Source organism: Phyllostomus discolor, chromosome 2, assembly GCF_004126475.2.
Source record: "Phyllostomus discolor isolate MPI-MPIP mPhyDis1 chromosome 2, mPhyDis1.pri.v3, whole genome shotgun sequence".
Taxonomy (NCBI): Eukaryota; Metazoa; Chordata; class Mammalia; order Chiroptera; family Phyllostomidae; genus Phyllostomus; species Phyllostomus discolor.
The window spans coordinates 163,184,447-163,211,582 of NC_040904.2; the positions used below are offsets into that span (position 1 = coordinate 163,184,447).

At 49.8% G+C, this 27,136-nt stretch overlaps 1 protein-coding gene across 1 annotated transcript; it reads right to left on the reverse strand.

The window, feature by feature from the left end:
* Positions 1 to 7,681: 7,681 nt before the first annotated feature.
* HOXC13 (homeobox C13) lies at positions 7,682 to 15,420 on the reverse strand. The gene is made up of 2 exons (XM_028532866.2): positions 14,691 to 15,420; positions 7,682 to 8,862 (listed from the first exon to the last, which is right to left on the reverse strand). Exons 1-2 carry the CDS (start codon positions 15,418 to 15,420, stop codon positions 8,606 to 8,608), a joined length of 987 nt encoding a protein of 328 aa, XP_028388667.1. The 3' UTR covers positions 7,682 to 8,605.
* Between the last annotated feature and the right edge of the window lie 11,716 nt (positions 15,421 to 27,136).

Consider the following 27,136-nt stretch of genomic DNA (forward strand, 5'->3'; position numbering starts at 1 on the left):
ATCTCTGGGCTAAGGCAAGAGGGCTCGCTTGGCTTGGGAGGCTCCTGATTCCCACTGCGGAGAAAGATACCAGCACCCCCCTAACCAGCCCAGCCTGCCCCTATGACCATCAGGTAGCAGCACAGAGGCCAGTAGGTGTGCTGGGAGTGAGGGAAAGAACTCCAGAGAATTATCTTGTTGGGGACTTAAACTTGTATTTATGGTGCTAATCTCAGCAGCTCCTTCTGGAGAAGGCTGAGAGCCCAGTGCTGGCCATTGGTGAGAGAATTCATCAGCGTCTATTCAATCACAATCTGATTTCAGTTAAGTCCATGGAACACAGTTAAGTAAATTAAAATGAAAAAAAGAAATTAAAAACCTTCAAAACTAGGTGTATTCTATCAGAGTGTAGTAGACAAAATGGTCAAATTTCTATGTGATTATTTCAGGTTTCTATCCAATGCCCGGCTTTGAATAATACAAAGTGGAATAAATAGCTCAGAAAACATCTAAATAAGAGATAACAGCAGAAGATTTAGAGAAAATTAGACAGACTAAGAGTCCAAGAGAACATTGGAGAGGGGGAAAACCCATGCAGGTGAAAGTTAAATGTCTGAGCAGGAGCGGGAGCCCAACGGAGGAAAAAAAAAATTCTCCCTCTTTTCTCTCTCTGCAGAATGCTGCAGAGAGAGAGAGAGAGAGAGAGAGAGTTGCAGATTCTTGGAATTCCACAGCTCCTGCGATTTTGTATCCCAAACCATAGCTGCTCACTCCGACAGAAATGTTTCCCCGCAGGCACTGACCAGCCCAGCAGCAGTTCGAAGCTGGGCGCCCGCCCCTCGCTCCGCTTTCCCTTCTCCCTAACCCGCCAGGCTGCCTGGCTAGGTTCCTCCCTCCCATTCCGGGGGAGGGGAGAGCGCCCAACCTGCCGGAACCGAGGCCAAGCGGTGGGATGCCAGCCTCGATCGGTCACCTCCAGTCAGAATCGCGAAAGTTCGGGCGGTGCGGCGTTGCCGAAGGTGGACAGGACACCTCCTGGATTAGCCTTTTTGCGCCGAATTGATTAAGGGGGCGTTAGGCTGCGAAAAGGAGCATCCCTTCGCTGCAAATCCCAGGTCACAAGACCTCCAACATCTTATTTATGCCTCCTTTTCAAGATGCATTAATGAGCGACACTGAAATTTTAATTTTTAAATAATTTATTTGGGGGTTATTTTTGGTCATAAAGCTAAGCATGGTGTGACTTTAAATAGTGTCGGTGTTTTCAATCAGAACACTGTGCCAGCGGCGAGGTCTGCAGGCCGCCAGGCCTCGGAGCTCAGCCGCTATTGTTGGTGTGAGAAATGCCGAACTGAGCTTTGCCGAGTAGTCACTAGGTCTTGTGGGGTGGAGGCTTCTCCCTCTTCTCTTTTTCCTTCCCACATGACTGCAATTTCCTAGAAGGGGACCCCAGGAGGAAGGTCTCAGCCTCTCCCCATCCCTCCCTAGCTTGAAAATCTCAGGCCCAGAGCTCTACTTGCTGCCCTCCCGCCCGGCCGCAGAGCACACAGCCCAGCGGCCACGGGGCGGCAGATGCAGCACCGGAGAAATGAGGATGGAGTGAAGGCGTCCTACACTCGCAGTTTCTAACAGTCTGATTTGATCCCATCAGAAAGGCCATTTTCCCAGGTGTGGACCCTGTGGACACTGACAAACGCCTAAACCCCTCTTTCTCTCCTGCTTCCGACTCTGTCCTCTCAGGAAGAGCCACCGAGAACCGTCAGTGAAACTCGCATCACCAGCGTCCTGTTCCTCCGGGACCTGTGTGAACCTGGGGTTTTCAGGATAAGCGCCCAGCCTCCCCTTGCACCACAGCGGTTCTGTTTGGCAGTAGCTGCACGCAGAGCTCAGGTAGCCGCTTCCTTAACCGGGCTTGGACAAACAGTCCCAGAGCGCCGCTCCCTGCCTGGGTCCCCGGGGCCGGCGGGAGGCTCAGGTGTGAAGCTTCAAATCTAAATCCAGCTTGGGCAAGAGCTGCTCTCCCGGAGCCCACTGCGGGTGGGTGCGGAAGGCTGGGAAGGACTCACAGGCAAAAGCGCTGGACAGAGGCGTCTAGACCACTGGTTTAATCCGCCGGCACGTCTCAGACCTCATGCAAAACTGTAATTGGCCAGGGACGCAGGCTCTGGAACCGCTGAGCGATCTGTGTCTGCAATCCTGTCCCTTCATCAAATCACAAGGTTAGAAGAGGTAGCCTGCTTGCTGGCTCCTGGGCCATCGGTTCCCGCTGCAGCTGGCCTGGCTCAACTATACCCCTCTCATTAACTCGGGGGTTAATTAAAACTGAAGGCCGGGATGTGGTCCAAAGCTTTCCTTGAAGACCCTTAGCAGCCCTCTTGCTCCCTCTTATCCACCAGCTGGATGTCCTGCCACTTCTCCCGTGCCTTCTCTGTCTGAGCCTCCATCCCTCCAGCATCTTCGCGGCCTCGAAGAGGGGTCTCCACTCACCGCCACCGCCGAGCCAGGCGAAAGGAGTTAATTATAAAATCTACGTCGGCTCTGGTGGCAGGGGCAGAGTAGCTGCGTCAGGGCTTAGGCCGCAGCGGAGCAGCTATGAGTGGCTTCCCTGCCAACCCGGGGTTGGAATTATTCTGCGCGGTGCTGCCTTCGCCGCCGTCAGTGGAGAGGCCTCAGTGGCCCAGTTCAAGGTCACTGTCTAGTTTGCAGAAAGAGGTTCTGCCGCGTATGCAAATGAGGCAGGGCCTGGGCCCTGAAACGCCTGCGAGCAGAGGCCGGGCCGGCAGGCAGAGGGGAGATGAAAAGCGGTGAATGTGGAAGGCCTGGGCCCGCCACCTCCCAGTACTCTGTATTTCGCCCCTTTAGGGCCGCTCAGGCTTGTGACAGGATCTTCGCTGGATTCAGCTAAGACTGAGAGGTGAAGGTAGGGGGCTCAGCCTCCTCTATCTTTGCTTCACTAGCTCCTCCAGAGGTTGGAGCCCACCTGGTTTCCAGGCCTCCCAACGCGAGGCTGGGACTTAAAAAGAAAGAAGTAATTGGGAGCCCCCGTTCTCCAGGTGTTGCCTTCCAGGGACCTGCAGCCTGGGGGAGGGGGGTCAGAAGAACTTGGGTGAGAGGCTCAGTCAGGCTTTCAGGCTCGCGCAAGCAGCCTGGGGTCAGCAGCGACCTTACCTCCTCCAATACTGCGGCTCTTCCGAGCTCCCTCCCATCACAAGAACCCAACCCGATTGCCACTCAGGAAATGGGGAAGGGGTGGGGGTGGGGGTCCCAGGCGGGAACAGCTGGGAAGACGTCTCTGCACCGCTCACATGCGCATCCCTAAATGGGCCATCTTTCCCCATTTTCTCCCTCCTATAGGCGCGCTAATAGTTAAATAGTTTCGCGGCTCTGACATTTTCCCCCTCCGCCAGCAGAGGATCTCCTCCGCCTAGTGAATTACTGAGTGTCAAGAAAGGTGTGGAGACCAAGTTTAAGAAAGAAAAAAAAAAGCACTCTCATGAAACGCCACACCCACAGCCGGCTGCCAGTACCGGGAGCCTAGGGGTAGAGGGTATCGGGGGGGACAAGTCTTTGCCAACCTCGAATCTCCGCACGGGGTGAGGACTACCCCCAGTGACCCGTTCCCCACGGCCGGCGGCTTGTGACCACAGCCTCCGGCCAGGCCTAGCTCTGGCGAGGGGCTGAAATCTGCTTGGGGTCTGCTCTGCCTGGCTACCCAGATGCTTCCCAAAGCCAAGACCCCAGTGTGGGGCGGGGAGTGCGGGCAGATTGGAATGGGGACAACGGGCCGGCAGGCGGGCGGTGGTGGGAGGATGCGTTGCTAACCCCAAGGCTGACTGGGCTGGAACAGCAGGGTCCACTTACCTTTGGAGATGGAAGAGGTTCAGCAGGGTGCGGGGCAGGGGTCCTCAGCCTCTAGAAACCCTCTGGGTGCCCCCTCCCCAAGGCCGCCCGCAGCCCCAGCCGAGGTATCTGAGGAGGGCGGGGCGGAAAAGGCGGAGGGAGCGGCCAGCGGTAGGCGCGCGGGAGCTGAGTTGCAGAGCATCTCTGGAGAGGCCGCCTTTTATGGGCGTTATTAGCGCCCCTGTCTAGACTAGAGACGACACCTCCTCTGTGTGTAAACAGAGGCGGCGGGCTCTGGCGGGAAGGGGGATGGCGCGTCAAGGGGGCTAGCAGCCCTCCCTTTCTCAGGCCACCGGAAGATCAAGGGCTTTCCCCGCCTCTCCCCTCCCCTGTGCTCCTTGCGATGTCAAGGTCAGAAAGACCTAGTCACGGTCAAGGCTAAAAGAGGAAGAGCCTGGTTGGATGCGAAAAGGCTCTGGCCCCCTCCTCCTCCCAGAAGCCCCTGGTTCCCCAGGGCCCCTCAATCCTCCCCACCAGCGCGGGTCTAGATACACATCTGATCCAGCAGTTGCAGTTTTTTGAGGGACTGGCTCTCACCACCATCCAAGTCGAACCCAGGTGGACCCTTGGCTGGAGAGTTCTCTTTTGAACAGAGGGGGCTGCCGCAGTGTCCCCAGCTCCAATCCTCTGAGTGATGGAAAGTGTCCCAGGGGCTGTCTTGCTTTACACCCTCACTGCTGACCCAGCCTTCTGCGGATCAGCCTCAGGAGCAGATGGTCCGGAGACAGTGGTAGAGGGATCTCCCGAGAACTGCTGGTCTTGCTCCCTCAGGTGGGTTGTTGGCTGTGGGACTATAGGCCAGTCTGCCACCGCGGTAGATCTGGGCAATGAGGGTGGGGAAGGGTTTTCCTCTCTAGCTCAGGAAGGGATAGAACTGAGTCCTCCCTGGCAGCCTGGTAGAGTGACCTCCATGTGGAGAGTCCTGTAAGGGGCTCCATCCCACCCAGGTTTCCTAGTCCTGACCTGGGGAGGCAGAGGAGTGGAGGCTATCCCGGGATTATTAGAAAGAGAGCAGGAACCTGGGCCCCAGAGGTGAAGGGCTGTTTCCGTGGGACGCCTCTCTGCTCACAGCTCTTGGGTCTCTGTCCCCTTGCACCCTCATATTTGCTGCAGCCTTGTTCTCACGAACACTAGAAGACTGGCCTTAGAAAGAAAGGCTTTTTATAGATTTGAATAAAGAAGACAAAACATACTCTGTACCCTGGGATGAGTGCCCGCTGGCAACACACCTACTTACACACTTGCACATACAGGAAGTAAAGGCTGGGGGAATTCTCCACTTCTCCAAGGCTCTCACCATGCACACACCCCTTCACAGGAATGTCTCACAGAGTCCCCAATGAGAATACCACTTCTTGGGGGATAGAAAGGTGAAGGACCAACATGACCAGGAAAAGAATAATATATTTTCCCCAACTTTGCCTCTCCAGAACACACAGTCACACAATGCCTTTCTCACACGGGAATTTCCATCCTCAAGCTTACTTACTTTTATGGGAGAGACATGTTTAGAACTGATCCAGGCATGACTGTTCTCCAAAATCCAACCAGCCACGGGCATGAGAGGGTCCTGAACACCCTGGCACACTGGGACTCACAGGGACTCAGAGGGACTTCAGTTTTTGCCTGGGTTACCAGAGCCCCAATGGAACCCTGTGAGTTTGCAAAGGCTTTTTTTCTCCTTCTCTTTTCATTACCCTCTTCTGGGGTCTTTGTGCTCATCTCTTCCTGTGTGGGAAGACTTACTTATTTGACTATGTGTGGGTTTGTGTGCTTGGAGGACTCTGGACTTCACTTTCCCCACTGAGTCTCCAACTTTCCCGCTGTCTTCAGTGTTGTGGGACTATCCAATGCATCCTCAAGTTAAGAGTGGTGGGTGCACATATCCAGGGAGTCCCAAGACCTCTTGTCTATTCAGTTCCTTTTTCTGACCAAACATACATTTTATTTTCGCCTCAGGGGAAACTCTGTTTTTAGGGAGAGGTTAGGGTGGTGGGTGGGAAGAGAAAGAGGAGATGGAATTAAAATGAAGCTTATTCCTGGAAGATTAATTTATTCCCTCCTAAATCTCTATTTCCCAGCATATGATTCTTGGAGAGTTAACCCAGAGTTGAAATGGAGTTGAATAGAGCTGGCACCACATCAGTGGCAAAGCCTCCGCAGACAGTGAATTCTTCAAGCTCTTTGTCTCTCCAGAGGTCCTGTGTTTGTGCATGTGCGTGTGTGTGTTTTATTTAAATAAATGTTCCCTAGAAACATTTATTTAAATAAAATCCTTAACACTTCAGGTATCAGTTAAAGGGAAATCAGAGAACTGGAATTTTCAACCCAATGCCTCCAGTCTTTCTGCATCTCAGGAGAGGAAAAAAATATTACACATAAATAAAAATTGCTGCAGTAAAGATTTAATCTGAGATAACATTGTTTTCAGCTATATTGCTTTTTAAAGTCTCTTAACCTGACAATTTAACAATCTCATTAACTCTGTCAGAAAGGGAGATAGGCATGGGCTGACTCAACAGAAAAAATCAAATTAGTGGCAGAGTCTATAGGGTTCCAGATTGCTTGGAAGACAGAGGTATCCAGGAACCCTGGGAAATAATGGTGGGGTTGGCTTAGTAAACTGGGGGCACAAGGAATACTAGCATCCTGACCCCTCTACAGTGGTTAATGGGGGACAAACAAATGCAGCCTGGGAACACTGAGAAAGGAATGGCTGTGCAGGCCTCTCCCTAAGCCCCAGGTCTGAACTGCTTGGAGGGATCTGGGACCCTTTGGGGACAGTAGGGCCTCAAGAGACTAAGATTAGCTTCCCGCTGCCACCAGTTGCCATACTACAGAATTCAGTGCCAGCACCCAGATCCAGTTCTGAGCCCCAACTACTAACTGAAATGAATAGCCATGTACTTTTCTCACTCACCTGCTCCCAGGCTTTTTCAGTCACTGACTACATCCTTCTCTCCCTAACATACACGCGTGTATTTTGGGTATCAGGATGGGAAGGAGTCTTTCTCCTGGCTAGATAGTTTCAACCACCTGAAGTTTTAAAAAACTTAAGTGAGGTAAAATATGAGTCAGGGATCTTCCCTGTCAGAGGTGACAGCTATATTCTTCCACCACTATATTCTATAGCTATATTTTTTCATTCTGGCTAAGTCAGTGCACCAGAAACTTCTATGAAGAGCCAGTGGACAGAAAGAGCTTCGGAAAGAATCTAAGCAATAAAGTCAAGGCAAAAAAAAAAAAAGATTTTATTTTAAAAACAGGTTTGTGGGTTTTTCTTTTTGCATTCAATTCAATACATTGTCATTCAGACATCACAGTACTATATACAGATACACAACATTTTTTTAAAAGCCTATTTCTGCTGAACATTTCAAAAGGACACTGTTTTGTAATGCACCAGCGGGAGAAGGTGAGGGGCTCCCTAGCACCAAGTTGGCCTTTGAGGAGGGAAATGTTAGGCAGCATCTACATTAGGTGGCTATGTGGAGGCTGTTATTTTGGCATCTAGAAGAAAACTGCTTCCCTCTGACAATCAGTAAAAGTGAAAGTGAGAGGCCTCTGTCCTCATCAATTGCCTTCGTGGAGAAGTGATTGGAAAGGGACTCTCCTGAAGAACCCACTCTCCATCCCCTGGGCCACCTCTTTGAGAGAGAGAGAGAGAGAGAGAGAGAGAGAGAGAGAAAGGAAGGAAGGAAGGAAGGAAGGAAGGAAGGAAGGAAGGAAGGAAGGAAGAAAGAAAGAAAGAAAGAAAGAAAGAAAGAAAGAAAGAAAGAAAGAAAGAAAGAAAGAAAGAAAGAAAGAAAGAAAGATTTGCTTTTTTGTCTGGCCTGATGGGGCGGGGAGAGGAAAAGAAAGAAAGAGAAAAAGAAGAGGAGGAGGAGGAGGAGGAGGGAAGGGGGAGAGGAGGAGAGAGAAGAAAAACACTTAGAAGCATGGTTGACTTTCTGTCCTTGGGTCACTGTGGGTTGAGTGGGGAAGAACAGAAGAGGCAGTGGGGGGTGAAGGCGGCTCCTGAGAAATTGAGTTTCTTGGTTGAGATGGGGGAAGTAGGTGGCTCCTAGGCCAATTCCAGTTTTTGTCGAAGTAGATAGGAAAGAAACAAAACCTATGTGCTGCCTGTACTCCAATCATGATGCCAGATCCCTAAAAATTATCATTCCTATGAATGTGACTTTTAAAATATGCACAGAAAATCTTAACTGGGAATTCTTGTCTAACTAAAGAGTGCAGGAAGGATGGGGGGGGGGGACTGGAAGGGAATTATAAGCTCGCCAGGTCCTGCACGGATGCCGCACCCCCAGGAGGGTCCTCTACCTGCCTGGCAAAGGAGGAGGCAAGCATGGGGTCGTTGGGTGTTCCCCAACTCTGCTTTGGTTGGAATGATCTGGCTCTTTGCTGCCACTCGGCTTTCCGGCAAGGACAGGGGTAACGGTGAAAGGGAGTGGGGGCCGGCAGCCTTTCTTTCACAGCCCACGGGGACCCACCTCCAAAGTTGCTGAGGCCCAATAGGTCCCATCTGGGTGGGGTGGGGGATTGAAGATAGTGTGGGGAGTAGGGGGCGGCAGTGCGCCCCTCGGATACCCGCTGCCTCCTGGCGATACGGTTCCTCTTTCTGGTTAACATTAAATATTCCTCTGCACCGGCGAAGGGTCCTTCGGTGGATTCGGTTATGGTACAAAGCGGCGACATAAATAGAGGGGGAAGGTGGCCAGGTAAGCGGTCAGGTGGAGTGGAGATGAGGCGCTTTCGATTTGCTGACCACCTTCTTCTCTTTGACTCGCCGGTTCTGGAACCAGATGGTGACCTGGCGCTCCGAGAGGTTCGTAGTGGCGGAGATGCGCCGGCGCTTTTCTTTGGTGATGAACTTGCTGGCCGCGTACTCCTTTTCTAGCTCCTTCAGCTGCACCTTGGTGTAGGGCACCCGTTTCTTGCGCCCGCGCCGGTAGCTGCTCACCTCAGGCTGTAGGGGAACCACGTCTAGGGGGAGAGAGAAGGCAGGTGGGCAGCAAGTGAGTCTCGGCCAGGGCCACCCCTGAGGCTGCACCGCTGCTGCGGAGGCACAAGGTTCTGGCGGGGACTCAGAGGTGCCCTGCCAATTGCCCCCAAATCCTTTGCACCTCTGTTACTAGCAAGGCCATGACTAAGGTGAGGCCGCTGGGGTATTTCCTCTGGTTCAAACTTTAAAAGAGGGGGCGCCAAAAACTCAGTAATCAAGATAAATAATGCTTTAATATAATTTTTTAAAAATCAAAATGAGTGCAAAAGTACACGATGAACAAAACATCAAATTTTAAAATAAACACGGTGCCCTTATTACTGATTTTTCCTTTTGCCTCAGGCTTCAGCATGGCTCAGCACAGCACTGGTCACTAGAATCTTTGTGCCCTTAGAGGGGTCCCTTCAAATTTCACTCTGGTGCCCTGACTGGTGTAGCTCAGAGGGTTGAGCGTTGTCTTGCAAACGCAAAGGTGGCCTGTTCAATTCTGATCAGGGCACACGCCTGGGGGGGGGGTTTGCCCAGTTGGGGGTGAGTGAGAGGCAACCCTTTCACGTTTCTCTCACATCAATGTTTTTCTCCCCCTCTTTTTCCCCCCTTTCTCTCTCTCTAAAATAAATACATAAAATCTTTTTTTTTTTTAATCCACACTGGTCTGCAGGTCGTCCTGCAGTTAAATAATTTGGGCAGCCATCAGCTTATTATGCTCAGCTCCAGTGTGTGAGAAAGGTATTCTGTGTAGGGTTTAGAGAGGACACGGCACAGAGGGAAGTAGCTTCAGTGGGCACAGACTGTCGGGTTGCTGGGCACACCTTTGGTCACTGGCTCTGCACTGGGAACCTGAGGCCTGCACCAGTACATAGAGAGAAGGAAAGTGTCCAGGTGAAGCCAGTCTGTTTGGGAGCCCATCGCTCTAGGAATTCAATGCTGTGAGCCACTGGACAACATCTGAGATGGGAGGCGCTGGCCCTGAGATGTAGAGAATAGAGGCCTGGAAGTAAAGGGTCCCCATCCCTGTACTTGGATCTGTCCCCAGTGGAGGTAACAGGAGAGTGTTTCTCAGGGGCAAAACCAGCTATTCACGTAAGTCTAGAAAAAGAACTCAGTGCCCCTCTGTCCTCACAAATGTCTGCTCACCAAAACCCAGCAAATTCTGCTCTGCTCCAACCCCCTCTCCTCTCCATCCTTCCAAGGCTGAAGGAAACTGTCTTCATCCCACGTAGGACTCTAACTCTAAATCCGAAATACTTTGTCATCCTAACCACTAGTAGTTCAATTTCTTTATACTCTGAAAATGTCACAGGCACTAAAAACAATAAATGTCACTTACATCGCCCTTCCACTCCATTCTCACCTTTGTCAGTAGAAAGGTCATAGCCACACTTTCAAGGGGAAGTGGGGAACTAGGAAGATTTTTCTAAATAACTGACCCCTCAATTTTAAAAATGTAATTATTAGACTTCTTTCAGGCAGAAGCTAATGAAGGAGACTGAATATTTGGGATTTCCCCTTCATTCACACTGCCCTTTGAAAGCGTAGACACGGTCTGGAATGAAGACACAAAGCTCCTCCTGAAATGCTGTTCTCACCCTATCCTCATAAAAGACCGTTCCTACACCCATTCCTATGGGGTATGCTCTCTCCCAGGGACCTTATCTGTACAGAATGGGAAAGAAGAGGTTAGGATCAAATGCAGGAAGGAAGTAAAGTGCTCAGGAAGAATATGGGAGAGAGGGCCTGGTCTGGCTGTCTTCATGATGACAACTTCTCAGGAATATTGTTGGACTTGTCACTTTTCTCTGCCTATGTATGGATAGGCAAAGGTTTTATAAAACTCTGAAAAACAAAACAACTTCACTTTAACAGAGCAGATCCTTTAGGTTAAAAATAATATTTTTGTGCAAGATAATTAAAAAAAACTTCTCAGTTTTCAAATTTGTTTTGCTCTTACAGCTATAACTATGTTTCAAGAAATTGATGATTCGGGAACAAGAATAAAACAAAGAAGGTAAGTAATGATACTATGAGGACGCTGTGAGGTTTTCTTTCTGCTTTAATCCTCAGATCATTTTTTCAGGTTTATTTTCCTGAAATCATTTACAAGATGAGAATTTTGAGGTTACGAGTGAGTTAAATAATGTAAGTGGCAGAACCAGGTTTTAAAGCCAGATTTTCGGACTCAATATAAATGACACAGTAAGTTCTAAAATAGAAATAGGCCACCTGGTACAATCCAGCTTTTGAATACCTCTTTTTGCCCCAGAGGACAAACTGCAGTAAAAGTGAGATTTGACTCTTGAATCAACCAGCTAATTGTCCCTGTTTTTATTTTTGTGTTTTTGTGGGGGGGTTTGTTCTGTTTTTTTTTTTTTCCCTCACTGTTGGTAAATGCTCACAATTACCTACCCAATTTTGGATCCCTTAAACTCCACCTCTAATTTTCCAATGAGGTTTCATCAACACAACCCTTAAAAGTTAGTTTAAAAAATAATTGATCTAAACTAGCTGTTTTTCTCTGCAGAATGCCAAGGATCGATTTGGCCAAATTTTTCATTGGTCAGACCAAATTGCTGTGGGCTTTTTTTTTAAGGCCTCCTGGGGAAATAATTTCAGTCTTGCCTTCTCACAGAAACCCCCTTTCACTGTAGATTGTCTTGTCTGAAAAGCAAGTGGGATCTACAGATGTAGAAACATCTGGAGGCTTAGACCTGGAATAGTGTCTACGCTACCTAAAGTAAGTGGGGAGTTGGCTATTAATCTTATAATCAAGCCTTCTATACTCCCTCTCCAGAACATACATGCACACAAAACACTTCACACCTGGGACCCTAACAGACACCTTTGAGAAGCAAATACCAATATTTAGCCACAGCTTTCCCTTGGGGATCTTTGTACAGGCTCCTACCGCCCACTCACTCTTGCCCACCCACTGCCACAACAGGGCTCTGAAGAGGCCCAACTAGAAGTCCTAGCTGCTCTTCTCGACCCAAATCCAAAGGCTTGGCAGTAGGTACTTCCAGTATGGTCCAAAGAACCCACTGATTCTTTCTCTCTTTCCTAATCTTATCTGTCTCTGTTTGTCTGTCACTGTCTCTGTTTCTCCTTGTCTCTTTCTTTCCTGATTCTGTCTTGGAATTTCCACCTCTTTCTGAGAAGAAAGAAAGGAAGAAAGGAAGAAAGGAAGAAAGAAAGAAAGAGAAGGAAGAAAGAGAGGAAGGAAAGGAAGGAAGGAAGGAAGGAAGGAAGGAAGGAAGAAAGAAAGAAAGAAAGAAAGAAAGAAAGAAAGAAAGAAAGAAAGAAAGAAAGAAAGAAAGGAAGAAAGAAAGAAAGAAAGAAAGAAAGAAGTCTAAACTCACCACTGGAAGAAAGAAAGAAAAAAAAAAGCAATGAAACAAGAGTCTGTATAATTGGGGGAAGGAAGAAGCCACAACACACCTTGGCCCTAATTATTTGGATCTTTCTGAACAATTGCTCCGTCTCCCACACCAGCCCAGACTTCCACAGATGAGGTTTCTCAGAGCCAGAGGCGCTGAAGAGAGACAGTAGTGTTTATGCCTAGATGCTGCGGAACAAACCACAATTGCATAGACAGAGTTATCTGGAAATCTCACTACTTCTAAAAGTTCTCTGTGTGGGTGGAAAGAAGAAGGGTGTCTGATGATCATTTCTTTTTCATCTGCATTTTGCCTGGACCTCTGCACTCACTATGCTACACCAGCCTGATTCTATCTCCACACAGGGATTGTGTGAGCACATAGCTGCTGAGACACACTGGGTTTTGTATCCATGTTGTAATTCCAATGCCAATGCCGTAATTTGCAAGTGTATTAAATCTCAGTTGGGCTATATAATTTTTTATTTCAAATATATTTTTTCTCTAGGAGGCTGTGATCACAGTGTTTATTTTTAGTGTTTCCCCCCCTGGGATTTTTTAAAATGTGTATTTTGTTCAAAGATATTTCTGAGTTTCTCTTCACTCCTTCACCTCTACTCCACTCAACATGCGCACACAGGGATGCGAGAGCAGCTTCCTCTCTTCACTTCTTCACATTAAATCCATTGCCCATTGCTCTAGATCTGTGCCTCTGTCCACAGGGGGCCTGGTGGGCATCTGCTTCCCTGCCTTTTGGCCCTTGAGGATGGCCTATGGGCTCCCTCTGCTCCAGGAATTCCTGCCAGATCCCCATCTCCTAAAGAACTTTCAATTTGGGTAAAATGAGGAATTAAAGAGCTACCTCTCTACATGTAAATCTTGTATACTCTAGAAATGTATTATTAAAGTGGTTAATAACAGAAATCATATTACATAAAAATATTACAGCCAATGCCAAGTAGGTAATGCATGATACCATGTACTAAAATTCTATTATCCTTAAATCTTATCACAGCCAGATGGGGGTGCCTAGGGCAGGTCCACCCTGGTACTCAGCTGTATTATATTGAGTAATCTCATAATATTTACAAGAATGTTGTTTCCTACATTTTCTAATATCATTCACTGATATTTTCACCATCTGCCCTTGCCCTAATCTCGGATGCAAAGGAATTTCAGGCCCACCCTTGGGAGGTCTTTAGGTCTATACTTCCCAATGAATATATCCCTGGACCCAAATGCAGAGCTGGGGGACCCTCTGAGCAGTATGGGGAGACATTTGTGGCTGCTCCTGACCCCATAGGATCCCTGTGGACAACAGAAGGGAGCCAGTCAGCCCTCTCCCACTGAACCCCACTTACAGCCAGAGCACACTGAAGCTCTGGATTGGTTAGACCTCAAACCCTGATTTCTCAGTGCGGGCCTGAATGTAAAGTTTCTGATGTGGATTTTAGAAGCTTGGGACTGGTCTTCCCCCCCTTTTGTAGGTTGCAAGATACTCTCCTGTTCAGAGATAGCCTCAGTTGGAGAAGGAACAGGACACTGGTGAATTCCACCCCCCACCCCACACATAGCCAGACAGAAACCAGTGGTCCCCAGCCTGGGCCTGGACCCTAAATCCCTCCAAAACAGGTCTTCCCTCCCCTTACCTCTCATCCTTACCCTCCTGTTTCTGTGTCTGAGGCATAGATAACTCTTTCTCCCCACATTTGCGGGAGTTAGCAGTGGAAACACCCACAGGATTTGAGCTCACTATACCAGAGAGGAAAAGAAAATTTATATCCTAAGAGAGGGACGCAAACGAAAGAGATTTTAGTTCTCTGCTCCTTTAACTACCGAGAAATTCATGGCCATTTTTTTTTAACTACATCAAGAAAAGAAAAAAAAAAAGGAAGCCTCCTATATTTCTGTAGACCCTGGCAAACTGGACCCCTATTTAAAAAAAAAAATGTCTAGTGCCAGAACGATCTTGGAAATTCTGGCAAAGGAAATGTTTGGGGGTTCTTATTCCCCACCCCCCAGTTCTTTGGTGGCTTGAGAGTTTTAGGCTGTAGTTGTGGATTCCAAAGCACTCAATGCCCACCCTGCCCCCATTCCTAGCCAGAAGCCGGCTTCGCCTGCGGAAAGCCGCGCGTGAGACGAGTCGGCTGGGGGCGGAGGAGGAGAGCTACCGACTGGAGCCCAGTCGGCGGCCCGGCGCTCGGGCGCCTGTGATTGCTTCACTCTCAGCCGGGCAGCTTCGGGGAACGTGTCGGAGCAGATTTCTTCCCCGGCGCATTCCTCAGCGCAGCTCGCCCGGCCAGCTTCATCGGCAGCCCAGAAAGCCGGCGCGCCGGGGCCAGACGGCGGGGGTGGCTGGGGTGCGGAGCCCCGGGGCAGGAGGGGCGGGGAGGGGTCCCTGGCGGCGGCCGCGGCGCTCTGGCCCCCCTTCCTTACCTGGAAAGGGAGACTTCCAGAGGTGGGCGGACTGCGACTGCTCCTTGGAGCAGTACACCTGACTGTCCCAGCCGTTGGAGAGAGCCCAGTGCTGGTAGCCTTCCACGGGGATGAGCGCATCGTGACGCGGCTCCGGGTGCCCGCTGATCCCAGGCACCACTGATACGTCCAGGTAGCTGGGCATCGCCTGGTAGGAGCTGGCGAAGCTGGGATAGAAAGCGAACTCTTTGGCCCTGGAGGACAGGTCATCACCGGGCAGGGTGCCCGACGGCTCCGGGTACTTATCGCCTGGGTGGTAGGCGCAAGGCTTTTGCTGCAGGTTCACGTTGTGTGACAGGCGGCAGCCGTAGTAGCTGCCACCAAACGGGTAGCCATAGCCCAGGGTGGCGCTGGACGAGGTGGGGGGCGCTGGCGGCGGGGCGCACTGGCGCGCCGCCTCCGGGGCCGGGATGTCCGTGTAGACGGCACCCTGAGGGGCGCCCAGGGGAGCCGGCGGGCGGCCCAGCACCGGGTGTGGAAGCAGGTCGCGGCAGTGGCTGGCCGGGCAACTGCTGCCCAGCCCGTCCATACTCGGGGCTTTGCCGGGGCTCGCTCCGCTGCAGCCTCCCCCCGCTCCGCCCGCGCTGCCGCCTCCCCCGCCGCCGCCGCTGCCGCTCTCCGCCGCGCTGTCCTCATAGACGTACATAAGGCTCTCCGGCCAGCGCGGGTGCAGGAGCAGCGAAGTCGTCATGACATGATCTGCTCCAGCTTTTTAAAAACTCCACTTGCCAAAGGCAGAGAGCTAGGGAGACACCTCGCTCTCTTTTCCCCTCCCCCATCCCTCCTCCTTTCCCTCTCCACCCCTCCCCTCCCCTCCCCTCCTCTCCTCCTCCTCTCCTCCTCCCGTTGCTTCCACCGCCCTCCCCATACATTCCTTCTACGCATGCGGGCACACTTCATTAAGAAATCCCGCGGCTCCCGCCCGCCTCCCCTCTGCACCCCTCCCGCGGCCACGTGACTCGGCCGGCGCTAGTGAAGCCCTGGCTGGGTCTCCTGGGGTTCCCACCCCTTCAGGTGGGGCGGGGCAAAGTGGGAAAGGTCTCTGCTGATTGGCTCTCAGGAGATGAGCGCACTGGGAGATTTAAAAGGACAGGGCAACGCCCCCTGGCAGGCCCCGAGAATGAGAGGTTGCGGCGGTGGGGGCGGGGGCACTCAATTTGGCCGATGCAAAGGGGTCTGGAATTTCCCGGGCGCTTCCCCCTAGGCTTAGGATGTGTATGGGGGAGACAGATCCCTCCTCCCCCCCCCCCAAAAAAACCCGATCGCTGTGACTGGATCTGGGGCTTGGAGCTAATAGTGAGGCAGAAACCGCATCCCCCCCGTCCCCCAAATGATGAAGAAACTAGAAAGTAGGCTAAAGCATGGGGAGTAGGCAGGGCATGGGGACCCTGGCTGTGGCCCAGGCTGACTCCCCTGAAGCTCACGACTGGCAAGGCCCCCGACGCCATGTAAGGAGAGAGACTTTGATGCCGGGATAGTGTTTCTATTTGCTGCTTGCAGCCACTTAACCCTAAAACCCTAGTTTTCTGGAAGGACTCTCTCAACATCTCACCCGCAAGTCTTTCTTAAGCGGAGCAGAGAAGGCTGAGAGGATGTGATAGTCCCCAAGCACACACATCACCGCACCGAGGGATGCTCCAGTGAAAAATGGAGACGGGATAAAAGGAGGGAAATGGGAAATGCGGGGGGTGGGAAACACAGGCTGATATTTCAATACACAATAGAAATTAAAAGCCTCGGAGTGAGATTTTTCAAAGAAAAAGTGGTGGGGAGTGGTGAGGGGAAGGATTCTGTTTTGGAAAGCTAAAAAGCCTTGGATGTGAACAAGAATACACACGCACTCTCCTAGCTGTGTACTAAAGAAACATAAAACGAGGGAGAGTCGGCAGCACTGGCCCTTTGGAGGGACCTTTCCCTAAGCACATCTGGGAGGCCCCAGAAGGCCAGACCTCAGCCCCACACGGGCTGTAAGCCTTTCGGTACGTGAGGGCCAAGGGGCCTGGCAGAGCTGGGATTGACGCAGTTTCCAGCTGGACAGCCCTAGTTTTAGATTCCAGGGCTTTCTTAGGAGTCACACTCCCTTTTAGTGTGGATTGTTTTCATATTTTAAAATTGCCTCGTATTTCAAGGAACAAATTAATACCAACTTAATGATAAAGAACCCCTCTTCTTCCCACTCAATCTCCCAACTTGTGGGGCTTCCTATGCCAATTTGGTGCCTTAATAGAGTCAACCATTTTCAAGGCACATCTCTGTGGAATTGAGCCAAATTCCCTTTCAGCACAGGGCCTCCCTGAGGAGAGGAGGTAATAAAGAGAGAAAAAAGAGGGGCTGCAGCAACTCCCTCTTTTCTGCCTCTGTTACATGATTTACATGCTGGGTGCTCCTGTCTGGACAACGCACAGGCAGTGGCCACATGGTAATCCATGGCTAAACTGGACCTACTGGACTCCTCCAGCCCTGGGAACAACCGGCCAGGTCTATATTGAGATCCAGTCCACCGCAGTCTCCCTTCTTCCTGTAGGGGGGAGGTGGTGTTTGAGGATGGAGAGCTCCTCAAAAAGGTGAGTTAGGATAAGAAACTAAACCTCATCAGTGTGATCATCATCGTGATCATCATCGGGCAGGGTCACCTTAGAGTTCAGATCTGTAAACAGGCTTCAGGAGGAAGAAAAATACATCTCTTCTTCAGTAGGAAGAAAAATACAACAGAAGAGTTTGAACCAGAAGCAGGCAAGCACGAGTGTGCATTGAGGACGATGATGGTGGAAAGAGAAGAGATGAGCCGACGGGAAGGTAAGTCTTGCTGGGAGCCGGATCTTGGCTGGGAAACTGCCTTCCCTGATTCTGGAATCCAAGAACAAGGTGAAATAAAGATAGCAAACACGACCTTGTCAGTTTAGACTGGGCCTTGTGACCTTGACCCCCTTGTCAGCCTGAGGGCTGCCTGGTGGGGGTAGGTGGTGCAAAGGTCTTGGGGGTTTCCAGCCTGGAGAGGAGAGGTGGTGTGGAGTTTTTGGCTTTTTCTCCGCGGATGTGCTGGTTGGGGACCGCACACAGTGCAGAACCCAAGGCAAAATGTACTGGGCTCTATGGGGCCACCAGGAGAAACAAAGGGCCTGAAATGCCCACTCCATTCCTGGGGCTCCCTCCTGGATACAGGAATGCTCTAGCCCAAAGCTAGATGTGAATTTCTCCGGCCAGAACCCAAAGACATGTCCCTCAGTTTCTGAAAGTAGGGGGCAGAACAGCAGGAAGGATCTGGGTGCAGGGCTGCCCAGCAATAAATAAAATTAATAGTATGTTCTTTTCTAAGTTTATATAAGGACATTAACTATTCTTATTGGAATGAGATATAGATTTAATTAACCTGGCAATTTTACAATTCTATTTATTAGGGGCACTCTGCAGCCAAAATTTAGCGACAAGAGTAAAGAATTGGAACCAAAGTCCCCTGCATCCAGAAGACTTATGAAAACATGTAGCGCCCCCCTCCTCCCGCCCGCCCCCAAGAGGCTTGGGGGAGTGAGAAGGCTGGAAGGGGAAGTTCAGAGCTAAGAGAGTTAAAAGTGGCTGGTGTAGTGTCCGCACACTCTGAACGATCCCTCCCCCCTCCCCAGTCTTTCGTTTGGTTCCCCAAGACCTTCCGCGTCTGAAACTGCCAGCTCCACGCTGGGGCGAGCCCGGAGCCGGGAGGAAGGCGGTGGTGCCAAAGCCCGCGGGCGGGCGGCGGAAAGTAAAGCGTTGTTGGTTAATTAACTTTAAGCCTGGGGTCGCTTCTCCCTCCTCCCCCGAAAAAAATGTGGATCTCACTGAGACACAAATAAAACCAAATTAAACACTCCGAGAGAATATGCACCACTGGAAACGTAGTAATTACTTCTCGGAGGCGATCCCGCCCTAGAAAGCCGAGCGCAGAAACCCTCGGCTTCGCGCTCAACCCCCACCACTTGGCCACACCTCGCCCCTCCGGGCGGCGCCCAGGGGCGAGGGCGCCTGATTACGGATCAAGTTTACAAAAATCAAGACAAATGAAAAAGGCTCCTCGGTCTCTAGAGATGCTGCTCGTATGGAGGAAAGACAGCATTTCATTATACTAAAGGAAAATGGAAAATGGCACTCCAGCCCGGTAGGAAAGCCGGGCTCTGCTCTGGACTCTTTTTACAACGGAACGTATGCAAGGACGAGGCGTCTCGTCTCGAGCCGCACTGCCCTTTACAGACTGAGCTTCCTTTACAGACTGAGGCCCCAGCTAAGTTCAGCCCTGGAATTCCTCTTCTCAAAGGCTCTCACATATGAAGGAGACAGTCATTGTGCCCTCTCCCTGGACATGTGACAAACGTGTGCACACCTGGCCTGTGGGTTTGGGACTGAGCGCAGGGTGCGTGCACTGTTCCCGCACTTGCCCTGTGGACACAGCCCAAATGTGTTTATGAAGATACCCAGCCCTCTGCTGAAATCCTCTACTGCAAATAAAGATCTCTGTTGGTATATTTATTTCTCTGTATACACTTAACTTGCATGCTCATCTTCTACTTAGACATCCGAAAGGAAAATACTAAGAAAATGAACAGGCAGATGCCTGTGTTTTTCTGAAGCTGAGGGGTAGAATTCCTGGTTTACTGTATTAAAGACAGAACCAGAGGCACATACTTGGGAGCTGGATGTAGCTGAAATTACCAGACCACGGAGAACAATGAGAGAAATGAGGTTGACGTGTCTCTTATTCAATACCTAGATTGCCTTCCCTCGAAATTAAGCATTAGTTGTTGTTTCTCCCCCTTCTTCTGTTTCCTCCATATTCCCAGTGTGGGGGGAGTGGGGAGAGCTTAAAGCTCAGAAGCTCTTGTATCCCCCCTCCACTTTTATGGGAGAAAATCTAGTTTAAAAAGGGAGGGGATGGGTTGAAGTTGCAGGAAAACAAAGAGCTTCACCACTATGGGGTCTGGATTCTGGCCCAGACTTGGGGATTTTTGTGGGTGGGCAAGAATTTTGGGGGTCCCTTTCCTATCCACGGTTCAGGCTGCAGGATAGAAGAGGGAATCTGTGGAGGAGAGGGGACATAGTGCTTGAACTATTCAGGAAAGAAAGGAATATTTGAGATGGAGAAAGTACTTACACAAGGGGTTGGGAGTTCAGGGAGGGCACCCCTGATACTGTGTCTGAGTGGGAAGAGCTTTCAAAACATTCTGAGGGAATTCCTGGTGTGTTGCACACAGTGGTATTGTTGGGGAAGAAGAAAGAAAAGTGTCTGATCCAGACTGGGGGTTCCTGGCCCTGCCCAGTCCCCTCCTGGCCTCTTTTCTTCCAGGTCTCCGGGCTCTGGAAGGTCTGAGAAACCCAAGGAGCATGCAGACCCAGACACCACCTCCCAGGTTCCTGGATCCCTCCAGAACCTGCTCTACCTTAATCTCTCCACCCCCACAGCCTAGCCTCAGAGAAAAGCCACACCGGCCTCACCTCCCAGTCTGGGAACTCACCTCCTGAACAACTGCTGCCATCTTGGCGTCTTCCACTTTTATTGTTTTCACTCCCTGGGCCCCCAGCTTGAGGGATGATGCAACCAGGATGGCTGAGACATCACTTTTCTCTTAGTTTTGGTGTTTTTTGCTCTCAAACCCAAACTTACTTTCCTCCAGGCCCTACTTGCTTCCCTCTTTTAGACATCAAAGAAATTCACTACCTTCTGCTGCATTCAGGGCTTGCAGTTTGGGGAGCCACACTAAACTGCCCTTTTTGATTCTTCAGGAACCCACATAGAGATTCTGGTTTAGGCTGTTAACACCATTATTTTCCTGGATTCCCCTCCAGCTTGCCCTCAATTACAGACTCTGCCTGGTGGTGCACTGGGTTGGGGGTGGTGATCAGATGGCCCCTTCCATGGGGAGCTCTAAGGAGACCTCTGGTGACCTCCAGAGTCCCTACCTCAGTCCTCTTTCTTCCCTTGCTTCCCAGCCCCAACCAAGTGCATTACAGAGCCCCTTCTCAACCCTCCTCACTCTCTTCTTCCCCGGACGACCTCTTTTTTCACCCTAATCCTCGCTGCTCCCCTTTCTTTTTCAGCAGCATCTGAGCCAGTCAGTTGTCCTCTCCTCAGTCCCCACTGACAAAAGAAGTCAGGGAATAAACACAGAGTTAAGAAATTAACCAATATCTTCTCCCCCTACTTGCCTCCCCAAAGCCCCTACCCCCACCCCATCCTCTGCTATAGGAGAGAGCCCTCAGCCCCTCCCCCCCTTCTGTCCTCCCCAGACACTTTCCCCTTTTAAGAAGTCCTTCAGAAACAGACAAATAAAATCTCTCCTGGTTTTAGGGCCTGTCTGAGAGGGAAGTCCAAGTTCATTTTCAAGTTAGACAACAGCTGAGGGGGGTTGGGGAAGAGTTGGAGGAGTGTTGGTTGGGTGCTGGATTCGGCTTCCTTGCAGAGATCTAACAAAGGCCCCTTTTGGTCAGAAAGCTAACAAACTGAATGCTTGGAAAAGCTATTTATCACTTTTGATCATTTCCTCCATCTTTTAAAGTTTAGATTTGAGGCTCCTAGAAAGGAAGTAGACCAGTCTCTCCTCTCTTTGCTTCTGTCCTCTCCTCTTCTCTCCCTCTCCCTCTCTCAGATTTTCAGCTCTTTTAAAAGAAGATGTGAAAAATAACATTTTCTCTCCTCAGGGTGAGGAGGGGTTGTAAACCCCAAATACAGCATTCTTCTGGGTAAAGTGGACTGTTTAACCTGTCCCAAAGAATGACTAAATACAAAAGGCATAGCCGAGTCCAGGGCTGCACATTTCAACTGTAACTAGGTAAGAGACCCCCTTAATGCCACCATGATGTTGAGAAATGGAGATTTGTGGGGCCCTAAGGGGCAGATGATGGAGGATGTGTGTATATTTGAACATGGAGAAGAGGGTAGGTTATACCCTAAAATGGATCACAGTCTATTTCTCCCCATGATCAGGCACCCTCAGAAGTCACTGCAGAAGGTATGTTCTAATCATTCGAATTAGAAATTATTGAGCAGAACACAAAAAATTTAAAGAAGCTTCAGAAGATGCCTTATCAAAAGAAAGAAAATTCAACTACCCATCTCCAAAAAAGAGGAAGGTGAAGACCCAAGACTCAACTAAATGGGGAAAAAGAAGCCCCTTTTTGCTAAAATGGCCAGCCTGACTTGAGATCTATGGAGCAAAAAGAAAGAGGGTACATGGGACAAGAATCCTGCTGGTGGTGATTAGTTCCCTTTTCCTAAAAGGATACAATTTGGTGCAGTTTTAGTGACTGGAGGGAAACTATCCATATGATACCTCTGGGGAGAGGGATGTAGGGCTTTCCCTCCTTTATTGCCTCTTCCCTCTCACCCAAACTTTCCCTTCCCTAGGGAGTATTTAGAAGAATTTTTTTCTCTTAGTTGTGGTGTTGCCTTGTACATGCAACTAAATCAATGAAACCTAAAGAACTAGAAAGGAGGATGGGGACATCCATCTTCTCTCTTTCCAAAGCTTGATTACTGCACTCACTTGCAAAGTTAGAGAAAATTTAACCTGGATAAGAAGAATTATCTCACAAAGAATGGAGACCATCCCAGGCTTCTCACACTTGATGATCTTCAGCACTTTCGGGGAGCATGATTGTTGAGTCTGAGTTTTGGGACACTACTGGATGGTGCACAGGCCTGGGAACATGTATTGCAAAGGGTGTACCTTGTACCTGTACAGCACATAGAGTCATTTTCAGGTCAATAGTGACAGGGGTGCTGGTTGGGGCAGGCTGATAGGGAACAGGTGAAAGAACAGGAAACGTGGTTAGGATGTGAGCTTGGAGGAGACCCTGTGAATCCACCAACTCCAGCTCTCCCTGTAAGTGGCCTTCTTCCCTTTGGCTGAGCTACCATACAAGCCAATGGAGGCTGTTCTCCAATGGAGAACAGGCCATCCTCAAGTTTTTCAGAGATGAAGTTCTTAAGGCATAAGGAGAAGGGGAACCTTCTGTAATCCCTCTCCTTTTCTGAAGACTTAGGAAAATCCTTTTCTGCTAGAATCTGCATCTGTAATTTAAAGCACCAATGACTCATTTTTTCAGTGCTTGGCTTATTAATAAGTTTTCCTCCAAGGAAGTAATAGAGATTTACTTTACTTTCATCTATTATAGATTTAGCATCTCCAGACAAATGAGTATATGATATATGCTTTGTTAGGTGTTAAGGGAACTTCAGATAAATATTAACATATGGTGTGTGCTCATGGATACCCATATTTATATAATTAGGTAATCTTTGTAAGAAAAAAAATGTTAAATATTCCCCCTGAATATGACAACATAGTCATTTCATTTAAAAATTTTAAAACATTTGTCTTTATGCTGGCGCTAAGATGTGTGAGGGGCATTTGGTGGACCTCCAGTTTTGTGGGTAAGGATATATGTTGGCACAGACATTTTTTAATCTGCCTCTTCTAGTGTTTTCTCTGATGCAGCTGGTAATTAAGTGAAAATGGTATCCAGGAATATGTAAGGCAGAAATAATTTTTTAAATGTTGTTTTTAAGATGGAATAAATACCCAGGTCTGAGGACATCAAGGAGCAACTTTGCAGTACATAATTCTCAGACCCCAATTCTCATCTTAGGAAACTACATGCTTGCCAGAAACTAAGTCGTGGTCTCATGCAGCAAAAATTGGCAGGATGCTTGTTTTGAGTCTGTTCTCAGCACAATTTTTTTCTGCAAGAATTTAAAAAGATTTGGGTCACTTCCACAGCCTGAAGGGTGATTCCCCTCAGTGGTGGCAGCCACCTCCACTCCGCTCCTCCAGGGACAGGTCTCCAGCATCTAACTCCTTTCTCTGTTCTCTCTGGATTGCTCCCAAGACATCGAGAGTTCCTTATTTATTTTAATAGGCTGTGTTTTTTATTTTTTCAATGTGTAGTAATTATTTAGTATTTGATTTCAATTACTGTGACCAAGCTGAAGCTTGGCTAAAGCCGCCCTCACACGAGACAATAAAAGGCCGACACAGAGGAAGGCGAGCTGAGTGCCCGCACTGGGTAGCATCCGCTGCTCCACTCCCCTCGCACCAGAGCAGATCCAGCGAGCCAGACACCGGTGCGCTCGTAACCCAGACTGATGCACTTGTGTGAGCTCTGTGGGCACCTATAGCTGAGCATGCAGGTGGGTATCTATTTGTGGGGTGAGCAGACTCTAATGAGATCCCTGAAAGCTGGGGTATGTGGGCGAGGCACAGGCTTACCCGGGCTGGGCATTCATGGACGTGCTTGTAAGAACCGATTTGTAGGTTTGGGGAGTTAGGTCCCTCTGCCCCCAGGAGCTCCCCTTGCTTATTTACAAGGACACTTTCTGACTGTGAATTTCTGTTGACAACCACCACTGCCATGACCAAGAATCTGCCAACTTTCTCTTCCTACCCTCTGTTTGTCTGCCTGTTCCTGTGGGAAGTACATCTCCCAAAAAGGGAGGAAACCCACTGTATTTTCTTTTCTTTTTTTTTTAATGCCTAGTCTCGAGATATGGAAGTGGTGAAAGAAAAATCATACCCCTACCAAGGTTTTTAAAAAAAGGTTGAGAGAATATCTGCTCAAAAGAAATGGGGGGAGTAAGTGAATGGGTGGGTGGGAAGGGCTGGAACCCAGAGGCAGAGAAGCCAAGAGAACAGATTCTTGCAAAGCTGGGTAAATCTTGTTTGGCAAAATAAAAGAGGAAAGCAAATTATTCAGATTAGAGGAACCTCAGTGTCAATTTCTGTGTGGCTACTTATTTGCTGCCATTTGCTGCGTATAATGCATATGAAGGGTCCTGGTCATATGTTATGTCACCTTAGACAACAATATCACCATACAGTTAGACATGTCTAAGTGTCTAAACTTGGTGCCCTGTGGGTCTATGGATTTCTTATACAGGGTACAGCAAAAATAGGCTTACAGTTGTTTGTATGGAAAATAATACAATAATTAATAAATAATAATACAAGAAAAAAAACTTCTGTGTTTTATGTACTCACAAATGTAAACCTGCTCTTGCTCCACCCTTGTATTAAATCTTTTCTTTAGAATACTTTATACTTTAAATAATAGAGACAAGATTATAAACGGTAGTGAATTACTCTTTTCAAACATTGACAGTAAGACATTCCTGCTTATTATCTTTCCGAGCTTAACCTTAACCTGGAAAAAGTTTCCCAAATGTGATCTCTTTTGGAGAGGAGAAAGCCCAGTCCCCAACCCTCTCCCCGGAAAGACAGTGACGGGCCTGCCCCCCCCCCCCCCCCCCCGCTGCCCTCTGGGCACAGCCATTAGAGGAGTGCTCCCCGCTAGGTCCAGAGACACCCCTTCCATCTCTACACTGACCTCGCAGGGCTCACACATTAAGTCTGAATCCCGAAGGGATTTCTCAGGTGCTCTGCCCAGCTTGGAATACTGATCTGAATCTGCCAATTCAAGTCTAGTGGGGTGATGCCCACATTCATTCTGCAAGTGCATATTCACCCAAGGATTATGTGGAGGGGGCTGGTCCTACTCAGCTTCAATCATCCTGGAAAAATAAAAAACTAGAGCCCAAATAATATCCCCACCATGACATAAATATATTTTCCATCAAAATAAGTAAAAAACCTGTATTTTCTCTCTCTCCATTTTGATAACATTAGCTTTATGCCTCTCACTGTAACAGAAACAAATTCCTTCCAGGAAATGATGCGCCAGAAAGACAGACTGTCCTCCTACCAAAATTCACTGAGGACCCAGTTCCCTGGGTCTATTAGATTTTTTTTTTTTCTTTTTCCTCTCCAGCCATGAATCTCCACAAGCAAGCACAGGTCACCTTTTCTTAAATTATTCAAATAATTAAAAGGTAAGTGAGAGGAGGAGTCGTCTGAATTTTTAGACTATGTCTCTTTGGTGATGTTTTTTGGAACTCCTGTAATATTGCCCCCGCCCCCACTTCCATGGAGAACCTTGCAGCTGTGACCCAGCCCACGCAGCGGACCCGGAGAAGGAGGGCCACGCTGTTTGAACAGGGAGCACAGCTGTAGTAACTTCAAAACCTGCCTCGGTCACCAACCTCTAGGACAGTGAAGAAACCCCCTTAAGCACCCCCCTGTCCACCACCTCTTCAATGTTTACTTGACAGCTTCAGTTTCAAGCACTGAGAGCTGCTGGGGAAGGTCCCTCTCGCCAGGGACGAAAAGACGTCTTCTTGTGCCTTAGGGGACAGAGCCAGCAGGAAGCACAGGCTCAGGGAGGGTGGGGCGGGGGCTGTGAAGGAGGAGGCTTCATCGGAGAAGGCCGTGGGGCCATAACCTCGGTACAGGTCTTTACTTTATAGATCATCAGTCGCATTATTTAAATTTTTCCCCAGTGTTGTTCAAAGAGACCAGGACTGTTGCCTTTCTCTCTAACTCCTCAGAATCCTCGCATTCTGCCCTCGAAAACGGATGGCCTCCTGCCGCCGAAATCGGGCGGAGGGAATGGCCAAGCTCTCGGCTGCGGACTGGCCCTTTCCTCCCCGCGCCTCAGCCGCGTGCACATGCCCAGAAAGCTTTTGGGCCTGCGACTTGGAGGGGTGCGGAGACTTGGGCTCCGAGCATCGTCTCTGTTCACCCCCACAGTGACCCGGGGCCCGGCGGTGCGTGCGTACGGCCTCCGCGGAACCGCTACAGGCTCCGGGCAGCTGGGGAGCGCGCTCCTCTCCGAGGGCCCCTTGGACCGTTTACGCAGTTCGGACACCGAGGTCCCCACGCTCCTGCCTGGGACGCGGCCACCCTTGTTTTCTCAATCCGAATCGAACGAGTTCTGCACCCGCCAGGACCTTAGTACCCAGACCCTGTGGCGCCTGCCGGTCGAGTCTTTATTTATTTATTTATTTATTTATTTGAAAGGAATAGATTTAAACGGGGGGAAAAAAGCCGAAAGGGGAGAAATTTGTATTTTCAAACATGCCTAGTGTAACTTGTGTGTGTTGGCGCCGCACTAGGGCCGGGCATCCTCCCAGGGCCTCCCCGCCCTGACTAGGAGCCGGGTCCCGCTACAGCGGCTCTACTTCGAGAACCACGCCACTTGCCCGCACTCGCCCTCCCGTGACCGTCGTCCCCCAGAGCTGTTTCCCTCGAGGGGCGGCCCCCTTTCCAGGCAGCACCGGAGCCGCAGGCGCCGGTGAGCCGACGCGACGCAGCCCTGCAGCTGAGGCCACTCGTCTCCCGCCACCCAGCCGAACACGGGTCCCCGGATTTTCGAAGCCCTCGTACCCGGCTTTCGCGTGGACCGCGAGAAGGAGCGGTGCGAGTGAAGTGAAGTGAAGGGTTTCTGGCTTTCGAAGTCTCCGAAACCGCACTTTGAAGCTTTGCAACTCTCAGAGTTGCACGCGCCGAAAGAGCCGAGGCCGGGTCCTTCTTAATTGTGACCTTGGAGGG